This window comes from Mustela nigripes, chromosome 16, assembly GCF_022355385.1.
Source record: "Mustela nigripes isolate SB6536 chromosome 16, MUSNIG.SB6536, whole genome shotgun sequence".
Classification (NCBI taxonomy): domain Eukaryota; kingdom Metazoa; phylum Chordata; class Mammalia; order Carnivora; family Mustelidae; genus Mustela; species Mustela nigripes.
The window spans coordinates 23579873-23590755 of record NC_081572.1 but is presented as its reverse complement, the minus strand read 5'-3'; the positions used below and the strand labels follow the sequence as shown (position 1 = coordinate 23590755).

General features: G+C 36.9%; 1 protein-coding gene across 1 annotated transcript in view; it reads left to right on the top strand.

Annotated features, from left to right (window-relative positions):
* The window catches only part of SKAP1 (src kinase associated phosphoprotein 1), a 281368-nt gene that overhangs the window by 72299 nt on the left and 198186 nt on the right, over window positions 1–10883 (top strand). Inside the window, exon 4 of the mRNA XM_059380247.1 lies at window positions 6954–7070. Within this exon, the coding sequence (XP_059236230.1) occupies window positions 6954–7070 (117 nt within the window). The remainder of the gene's footprint in view (window positions 1–6953; window positions 7071–10883) is intronic.

Sequence of the window (10883 nt, the reverse complement as noted above, 5' to 3'; positions counted from 1 at the left end):
GTGTGTGTGTGTGTGTGTGTGTGTGTGTGTGTGTGTGTGTGTGTGTGTGTTTAAGATTTTATTTATTTGTTTGAGAAAAAGAAAGAGTGCATGAATGGGAGGAGGGAAGGAGGAAGAGGGAGAGAGAGCATTTGAAGCAGGTGCTTCCCTGAGTTCAGTGCCCAGTGTGGGGCTTCATTCCACAACCCAGAGATCATGACCTGAGCCAAAATCAAAAGTCAGGCATTCAACTGACTAGAAGAGATGTTGGTAGGGGCGCCTGGGTGGCTCAGTGGGTTAAAGCCTCTGCCATTGGCTCAGATCATGATCCCAGGGTCCTGGGATCAAGCCCTGCATTGGGCTCTCTGCTCAGCAGGGAGCCTGCTTCCCCCTCCCTCTCTCTCTGCCTGCCTCTCTGCCTACTTGTGATCTCTGTCTGTCAAATAAATAAATAAAATCTTTTTAAAAAAAAAAGTCACTACAACAATAGTACCACAGTAAATTTGAACCTGTGAACTGAACAGCTCCTTCTTCATGAAATCACTGACCACATTTGACTTTGTTGATTACTTCCATACCTAATGGGACTACTAGTATTACTACTATTTATAATAATTTATACTTTTGACTGTAGATTTATTTTACCGAAGTAAAGAAAAAACACTAATTAATAGCACATGCCATAAATTTAAGTCACTGTCTGTCATTCAGTATGCTTTGCCTTTGAGTAATGATCATAATTTATAAAGCGTACAGATTTGGAGACAGTACAGCTCAATGGATTAGAACTAGACTTTAGTAATTAGACAAGGTGGGGTTGAAGCCTAGCTCTGCAACTTATGAGTCACTTACTTGACTTTGGGTAAGTTATGTAGTCTCTGTGTCTCACTGTCTTTATCCACAGCTTTGAGACAATAATATATCTCAGGACTATGTTGAGAATTAAATGAGATTGTACACGAAGAGTCTTGACCTAGAGCGTGTACCCAGTAAGACTTCAGTAAAGCTGTTATTTTTTATTATTGCTATAACTGACTTTCTCCTCTAAGTCAAAACATGTTGAGAATTCAGTTTAATAGCTTCCTAACAAGAATTAAACACTGAGAATACCATGGTCCAAGGAAAACAACTACGAGCCAATAATTCCAGGTTATGATTGCCTGGTTGACATATGATAAATGCACTTATTGTCCAGCATATTTATCCATATAGACCACATACTTAAGTTTTCATGTTTTGAATTCTGTCAAAATCTCATTCCTATTGAAAATATTCTAACTCAGCAGGCTCCATTTTAGTACCAGTTGAACAATAACAGTGGTAGATGGAATGTGTTGTTATAAAGCCAGAATGATTGCTGACAGACTATAATTTGCTTTATGAAGTGTGTGTTGTCACATATACAATTATCTGGTTTATATTTGTTGCTGTCAGCCTTCCAGTTTGTTAATGTCCAGTAGGTGTGCCCTGTGTGAAACCTAAGAAGGGTTAAAAATCTTAGCGTTTTCTGGTGGGGGGAGGGGTAGGAACAGAAGGGTTCACTTGGTGGTTACCTTTTTTCTTTTCTCTTTCTTTTTTAAGAACGAGGGTGATGCTACACACTGCAGCCCACCCTACTGGTCAAAATGAAAAACTGCATCATAAAGGATCCCTTTTCTGAAAGAGGGGGAAAAAAACTTTTCATTTGGTTCCCATGGGCATTTTCCTGTCCAACCCCTAACTGACAGAAACGTAGTTCCTTAGGAAATATTATTAAGCTATGCCACCCTTTCGGTTGTAGCATCAAATCAATTTTATTCCATTTCTGATCATTTAGACTGTGCTGTTCTCTGAAATGATAACCCTAAATGTTCTTGGGAAGTGTGTTATTCTCTGCATGATAAAAATAGTACAATTAGTAAACAGTATCATGAGCTAAAAAAAATTTTTTTTTGACCTTAGGTTCAATTTATTTCATATATATTTGAGATCTTATTGGAGCAACTTTTTAAAAGAATGATAAATGGAAACTTTCTTTACCTGGGCTATCATTTGTTCTGTAGACTTAATGACATTCAGTACTATTATACTCACTGCCAGGGCCTTGGAGGGGAAAAAAAGAATATTTATACATTGAGTTATGGCTAGATATAAGAGGGGGGAGAAGGAGATGGGCAGGAAGTCAGACTATACAATGGAGAAGAATTTGAGACCTTCACTACACATGGATTAATCACAAGAACTAACCACGCAAATCCAAATGGATATTTAGAAACCAGTGAAGCCTCTAAGATGGTCTGTGGGAAACACTATACATTTTCTAATGCATGAGTATGTGCAAAATGTTATCTAATTTATAACAGAAGTGTTGACAGAACTTTAGCTTTGGTGTTGCAAATGGGCTCCATAACATATTTACATGGGAGGAACATTTCACATATATGGGCACATATGTACCCAATCTATTTCTGTAGTTGGTGTTATATTCAATAACTTAGGTGAATGGTTATATTAAGGAATAATACGCTGCAGTTTTTTTCCAGTCTTACCTTAGTTCAGCTTTGGGAACTGCATTACTATTAAATTGATCCATGAAAACCTGGCAATATTAATGCTATCAAGCATGAAAACTAACTGGATTTGGATCAGGGACTTTTATTTATAGCATTTTATTTAGAATTTATTAGTTTAAAGAGGGAACTGTGTGTCTCATGGGTTTTTAAATATTAAAGAGTCAGAAGTCATGTGTTCCTTTCCAGTAGCAACAATAAAAACAAATGTCAAAAAATTGCTGATAATTCTACATTAATTTTGATTTCCTTATTTTATCCTGAGATACTTGGTGAAGTGATAGCAAACCCTGGGAATTTTGAACTATGCTATAGAAACAGTTGGTTACAGATGTGAATAAAGTCTTTATAACACAGCTCACAATTAATTAGAAGTAAAAGATGATGGCTCCATACAAATGTGAAAAAACCATTGAGCCTTTATATGTCGAATAAGCAAACATCTATTTATGTCTTATCTATTTGCTATTGTTGTGTTCCTTTTTATTTTTTTAAAGATTTTATTTATATATTTGATAGGCAGAGATCACAAGTATGCAGAGAGAGAGGAGGAAGCAGGGTCCCTGCTGAGCAGAGAGCTTGATGCGGGGCTTGATGCGGGGCTCGATGTGGGGCTCGATGCAGGGCTCGATCCCAGGACCCTGGGATCATGACCTGAGCCGAAGGCAGAGGCTTTTACCCACTGAGCCACCCAGGCGCCCCTGTTGTGTTACTTTTTATGATTAAACTGCTTTCCATTTTTCTTTTCTTTTCTTTTCTTTTTTTCATTTCTTTGGTAAAGTTGTCATTATGGCCTGTTTTTGTCCTCAAATAGTACCTGTAAGTTCAGAATCAGATGGGTTTGCTGTGAGTCAAAATAGCTAGAAGGGGAATATCATCATGGTTCATTTTCCCCCCTCCCTGTTTTATTTGGAATTGAATTAGGAAATGAAAGTTTTTAGCAGTTTAATTCACTTCTCCATAAAGTTTATGGAGCAGCAACAGCTGGTTGAATCCATGGCAGAAAAAAAAGCCAACTTCTAGTGGCCAAGCTATTGTTTCAGAATTAAGGGGGAAAACTCATTAACTGTTAATGAAAACACTGGGAATAAAAACAAATAGCACAGAAACCCTAGCAAATAATTACCTTACACCTGACACAAAGCTGCTTTATATTTCTGCTCCAAACCTCAGAAATTCACAACTTATCATTCTACGGAGCATGAATGAAATTGAGTTTGATTCTCAGGAAAGAACAATAGAAATCATCCCCCTTATAGGCCCCTCAGTACCATATTCAGTGGAGAACCTACCCTTGAATATACTAAGGAGTGTATATAGCGCCCAATTCTTAGGATGCTTAGGATAGAGGAGCAAATTACCAGCTACTAGCAGATGAACCCTTGATATAGTTTCCCAAGATCTTGTTTAGAAATACAAAGAAAAGGGACTGGAGGTAGTAGACGTGATTAATGGAGATATTGTGTGTTAGAATATATATCTGTATAGAAATATATTGATTCTGAGCAAGTTGCAATGGGAAAGTGTGTCTCTAGTGGCAAGGGGTCTTGCTTGTGAGAAAGCCACTCTAAGCAATGGAGTTCGAAGCCCTAATTGCAGAGCTGCTGAATGGAAGTGTCTGTCACTATAGTTTGTGATCATTTATGTCTGATCCCACCGGACGACGGTCGTAGTCGCCTGGAACTGTGATTCTCAGAGCTGCAGATGAATCCAGTGATCACGTGCGGTTATGTTCTAAGGAAAAATGATGTTCTAAACTTAAACAAATCCAAAATGACCACAGTAATTGCTGGTTCTCCTATAAAACTTTTCACCCATGCATCTTGAGTAGTTATAATCATTTTAATTACACGGGAGTATCTATTTATATAGTGTTATAGGCTTTTTTCTGCGTGTGCCCAAGGGAGTTGGGCCACTCGATGTGACACTAAAAACACTTATAGCAACATTTCCATCATCAGGAACAAATTACGCTTGGATGTAAAACGTATTTTTAAACATTTCCCCCACCACAACCATTTTTAGTACTAACCCAGGCTCCGTTTTTGCTGCATTGAGTTGTATACCTTTGTTGTTGTATACTTTACAAAGGCACGGTCTTACATTTGGCACGGGGACGACTATTAAAAGCCCACCTTGGGTAACTGTGTTCAGAAACCCTAGGGAAAACACAGAAGTGACTTTTCTATCTGAAGCCAATAGATCAAATGTGAAATCCAGGCAGGTATTTGGTATTTTGGATGAGATTTTTAAAATGAAAACTCTGAAGGCAATTGAATTGGATCCCGGATCAGAAAAAGGATACTACATCTAAAACTAATGATGTAGTGACTAATGACTGTATGTTGGCTAATTAGATTCAAATTTAAAAAAAAAAAGAGAGAAAAAGGAGCTTAGTGGGAAAACTGGTGACATCCAAATAAAGTCTATAATTTATTTAATAGCAGTGTAGCAATGTTAATTTCTTGGTTTTGACAGAAATACCCTAGTTATGTAAGAAGTTGGGGGAAATTGAGTGAAGGGTATGCGGAAACTGTCTGTACTATCTTTGTAATGCTTTCAATAAATCTAAAATTATTCCAAAATAAAATGTTCATTTAAAAAAATGTTCATTAAAATACAACAAAACAAAATCCCACTTGATTGGCTTTTTTTTTTTTAAGCCTGGAATGCTAGAAAACGTAAGAGTAACTTTGTCAAATTTCTGAAGCAAGCAGAAAACCTTGAGTCTAGAATGACAGTTGATAAATAATGTTCATTATACCTACAAATGTTAAATTTTGTGGTAACCCAAACTGCTTTTTTTAAAAAATAGATTTCGGCTTGGCTCACAATTTTAAAATTCCTTTAACCTCACAGCTCACTTTCAGGTTACCTGCCAAGCGGCCGCTTGGTAATAGAATTTCAGTGGATTTACAAATTCCATTGATGTAAAATTTCAGTACTTTAATCCTCAGTCCAGTATTTGAGAATTTTTCTGACTATAAGGGAAATTTCACAGCGATACTATAAGCATAACTGTAATAAGCTTTGTATCCTGATCTGTAGCCCTAATAAAGAAGAGGATTTGTTCTGGCTCTGGCCAACACTGCTGTGAGGTTGTTGTTTGTTGTTGTTGTTGTTTTTCACTTTTCTTTTCCACAATCAAGTCCATACTTTATTCCTAAAGCCCTGTATCTGCAGGTGCTCAAGTCAGTTGTGGACAGACAAGCTACCTACCATCGAGCGTTCACAGAAGAGACTAGCTATCGTCTTCTAATTTATGGAAAGAGAAGGCTACAGCCATTCTCTTTTTATCATTTTATATCCTCCCAATCCTTCCAGTTTAATTGTAGGAAATAAACCTTTAAAGTGAAGCAATACAGATTCTATGTAGGTTGTTTGGTTTCACTGCTCCCTCGTTGAAATCCAGGGCCAAAACTCGACAGTGTTTACTGAGATTAGCATTGGTGATTTCCTTTGGAAATTAGTATTTGAGATAATATTAAATTCAGTTGAAAATCCCCTTTTCATGTTTGTGAAATGAACTGAGCAGCTGTTGGTGTCCTTTTATCAGCAGACTGTACCTCTGTTTGGGGGGTTTTAAGGAAAGCCATTTACAATGCAGAGCCTTTTCTTCCGGTTTCTGAATGATCGAACATCTTCCATCTGAACCTTTTAAAGTATCATAATAGCATGGGCCACTTCTACAAAATATAATCCAATGTATGTTGAAAACACCCAAAGGGGATTAGCATTGTTTTAATTGCATAATTCAGTATTGCATATACATTACCTTTCATCAAAGCCATTTTACAGAACAAATATTACCTTCTTAGGGCTTTTAGAATTCCTAAGGGGTTGGTTGCATAGGCTGTAAACTAGAATTATATAGAGAGAATTTCTTAAGATTGCAAAACAAGTAGTGATTTAAATTGGAATAGAATCCAGCAAAGTCTAGGTTCTCTCTGTTTTTAAGTCTCTTAGTTTTCAGAGAAGGAAAGGATATTGACCTGTTACATTGTATTATGTATAGGTTAACCCTTTGTATGATTTATTCTGTTCCATTTGGCAATATAAAGAGAAACAGACATTCAGGATAAAGGTTGCAATTAATGGAAGCCAATATTTATGAATAGGTATATATATATATAGTTGTGTTTTCATTTTAAGTACGATGGAAAGTTTCTCTGGGTGGCAAGAGGTGTCCCCACTCTATGGTAACAGTTTCTAAGTTCTAGTTAGTTAGCTGACTGGAAAATTTCCCATCTAGGTAAGTTGGTCCTTATTCATCTGTGTCTTATATGTTAATGGATAGCGGCCACGTCCACCAAGTAAAACATTTATCTTTCAGAGGAAGGCAAGGATGAATATCAGAAGACATCGACAAAGACCTTTATAAAGATGTCCAGTATGACCTTGTTTTCTTTCTTCTTTGTCCCTTAGGGGGAGACCAAGCTGAAAGTTACCTTGGGCAGGACAGCTCCGATGATAATCAGAGTGGAACTCATGGCCCTTCTCTCACATCGGATGCACCTTTTTTGCCTGATTATCAGGATGAGGGTGAGTGTCATCTTCCTGGATTTTGGGTTGATCACGCTGCTTTGTTACTTTTTGTCTTGGTGTTTTTGCCTTTTGTCATGTTGAACCATGTGAACTTCAGTGGGTTTTCTGTATTGGTTATCGCTAGTTTGCAAAAAACAACAATTTGTTTCATCGTGGTGCTGATCCTTCTAGGTAATTCAATACTTGTGAAGCTAATGTATTTAGGGAAACACTAATTCTATACTGGAGCAGGAAGACATCATTATTGATCTTTTTCTAAGAACTGTAGCTCAAAAGCTAAGAGAACATCTTAAGATGGCAGGGCCCAGTTCACCATCTTTCAGATTTCTTAGTTTCACAGAGTTGCATGAGAATCAGAGTTTCATTTAGTGATTATTGGATTATTGATTTATTGTGGATTATTTGAGGCCCTTGAGCTCATCATATCATAATAAGATTTTTTTTTAAAGATTTTATTTATTTATTTACTTGACAGACAAAGATCACAAGTAGGCAGAGAGGCAGGCAGAGAGAGAGAGGGGTAAGCAGGCTCCCAGATGCAGGGCTTGATCCCAGGACCCTGAGATCATGACCTGAGCCAAAGGCAGAGGCTCAACCCACTGAGCTACCCAGGCGCTCCGAAGATACGATTTTTATCTATGCTTCTCCCATATCCCTCTCTGACCATACTGATGTTGTTCAAGAGGAAAGGGAAGCCACAAGAACCACAATGTAAATCTTCCTGGAGCATTAATTTTACTTGAAGATTTGAGAATGGGAGGAGTTAAATAATTCAACTGTTATAAACATTACTTTTATATTAAAAACACATTGGTATGTAATAGAGCTGGGGTGTGAAATGTGTATGAATTTTTAAGATACATGAATATAAAATTTTTGGCTAGGTGTCTGCCAGTTTCTGGCTCAGGCTCAGATATCCCAAGGGTGGGGGTTCGCCGTGTCTCTTCTGGCATCTGGCCACTTGAACAGACGGTTTGATCATCACTGATGCACAAGGTTATCTTACCAGAGTCTCTCTTGTGCCTTTTCGGTGGGGAAAAAAGGTAGACACGCTACTAAGCTGAATATTAAATTGGAACATATTATTCACTTAGGGATTGGGAGTAGAGCTGGTAAAGTATTCCTTATTTCTCTTTATTGGCCTGCAATCATTCAATTTATTTTTCTTTCAAATTTCCCTGTGACTCTGACATTTTCCAGGAGTTTGTAATCCCTAATATTTTTCTCTTTTTAACTTATCCACTAATTCTTTTTTTTTTCTTAAGTTTTTATTTAAATTCCATTAGCATACAGAGTAATATTAGTTCACTCATCCATTAATTCTTATTTCATTTAGCCTTTTTGGCAAACCAGGTTTTCTCACTTTCATTGCATTAATAACGTCCACATCAGAACTATGGATTCAGTCATACAGAAACATTTTATTTGATCTGAGCTATTTTAGAAACTGGGCCTTGCAGTTTAGGATCTGTATATTGACTCAAGTGTACACTAAAAACATTGTTTGGATTGCAAGCTTAATGATTACACTGGTAGTTTATTAATAATTTTAGAAAATTAACAGGGCAAAACCAACCTTTCATTTGTTTTTGATTAATCCAATGCCTGACAGAATTAGAACAATACTACCTCATTAATCCATAGGTCACTTATTTGGTATTTCCAGCTTTCCCAGACACAGCTGAGAACACAATCAGTAAGCCAGAAGGACCTCTAAGTGGAAATGGGTGTTCCTGAGTGTGGTGTTAACACTGTCGTAATTTAACCTTGGGAAAGCCCCTGAGGTCTTCACTGGAGATTCCTCTTTTTACACATTTCTAACCATGACAGTGGTTTGATTTCTCAAAACCATAGTAGGATAAAACATCAAATTTAGAAGAAAAGGCATTTTAGAGACATCAATTAACAAATAATATAGAGGTGAGACACAGGAACACAATTAAAAATTTATGCAGGACACAAAATTGGTAAACAAAAAAAATTCGTATGGGAACTCAAAAACATAGCACTCTGGGGCCATATCATATTGTAGAGAGAAACTAAGAGCTCAGTACCTTTAATAAAGTAAAACTTTTCAGCTAGCCTTTAGTAAGCACTTACTGTGTACCTGCCCCTGTGTTCTAAGTACTGTGCATCTGTTATCATTTAATCATGAGAATAGCCCGAAGAGGTAGATAGTAGGATTATCCTCATTTTACAGAGAAGGAAATGGAGACCCAGGAAGTTAACTGATCTAAGATCACACAGTTAGTACGCAGTAGTGCCAGGATTTCTAATGACGCAGTCTAGCTTTGGAACCTCTGTTCTTAACCACCCTACTGTCTTTACCACTATCCTTATCCAGATTATCAGAAAAGATGGATTCATGTTCCAGACATTTTGGTTAAGACTATACAGATATATAGTTTGCTTAAAAGTATTTTCATTAAAAAGAGTTGAAATTAAAAAAAAAATACAGTGTTGAAAGAGGAAAGTCTAGTCTCTAGAATATTCCAAGGTAGAAACTCTGCTCCATTATGGTTCCTCATAAGAGAGGAGCTAACTAGATCAGTAATATTAAATTCTTATTTCATAAATTTAATTTTTAGTTTTATGTATAAAAGTTAAGAGAATTCTCAAAGTTGACACAGTCAATGATAGATAGGAATAGATTGTTCATGTGTTAAAAATTTGATTGTAGGATGATGTTTGTTTTTACAAAGTATTTTATTTCTTCATTCATTTTATTTAGTTTCCCTTTTTAAAGTTTTATTTAAATTCTGGTTAGTTAACATGCACTGTAATATTACTTTTGGGTGTACAACGTACTGGTTCAACACTTCCCTACAGCACGGACTGCTCATCATGACAGGTGCACCCCTTAATCCCCTTCACCTACTTTACACATGCCCCATCCACTTCCCTTCTGGTAACCATCTGTTCTCTGTAGGTAAGAGTCTATTTCTTAGTTTGCTTCTCTCTCTCTTTTTCTTGCCATGTGCCACGACATGGTTGGAGGTAGAGAGTTTTATGCTCAGCAAAGGAGTCAGTCAGAGAAAGACAACTAATATGATTTCACTCATACATGGAATTTAAGAAACAAACAAAGAGGGGGAAAAGAAAGAAAGGGAGATGCTATTTAAATATGAGTTTCAGCAAAACATTGAAACTAGCCCAGTACCTGAGTGCCTGATGCCTAGTGGGTGTGATAAATGTTTGTTTCCTTGCCCTAAAAAGTAGTGATATGGGGCGCCTGGGTGGCTTTAAACCCTCTGCCTTCGGCTAACGTCATGATCTCAAGGTCCTGGGATCAAGCCCTGCATTGGGCTCTCTGCTCTGCAGGGAGCCTGATTCCTCCTCTCTCTGCCTGCCTCTCTGCCTACTTGTGATCTCTGTCTGTCAAATACATAAATAAAATCTTAAAAAAAAAAAAGTAGTGATAAGTACATATCCTATACAATTGAGGAAGAGGTTATAAAGATGTTAAAAATTTCAGTAGACATTCTATTCTGTTCCACTAGATTTTACCATTACTGAGAACAACAGTAACACTTCATATGATACTTATTATTTTAACACATACTTATTTAGAGATTACAGAGTAATAGCAAGACACTGTGCTGCTAAGCAGTAAGTGAAATATGCAGTAAAAAATCAGTCCCAGTTCCTGTTCTCGTGGAGCCTACCATCTCACTGCAAAAACACTATTAATAAGTAGACAAATGAACAAAGTCAGTGTCTTCGCTTGCTAGTGGGATAGCTAAGGAAGAAAAGATATTCTTAAACTTTTTTTTTTGTAGTGACAGTTATTTTAGACTTTCAGAATTTTAT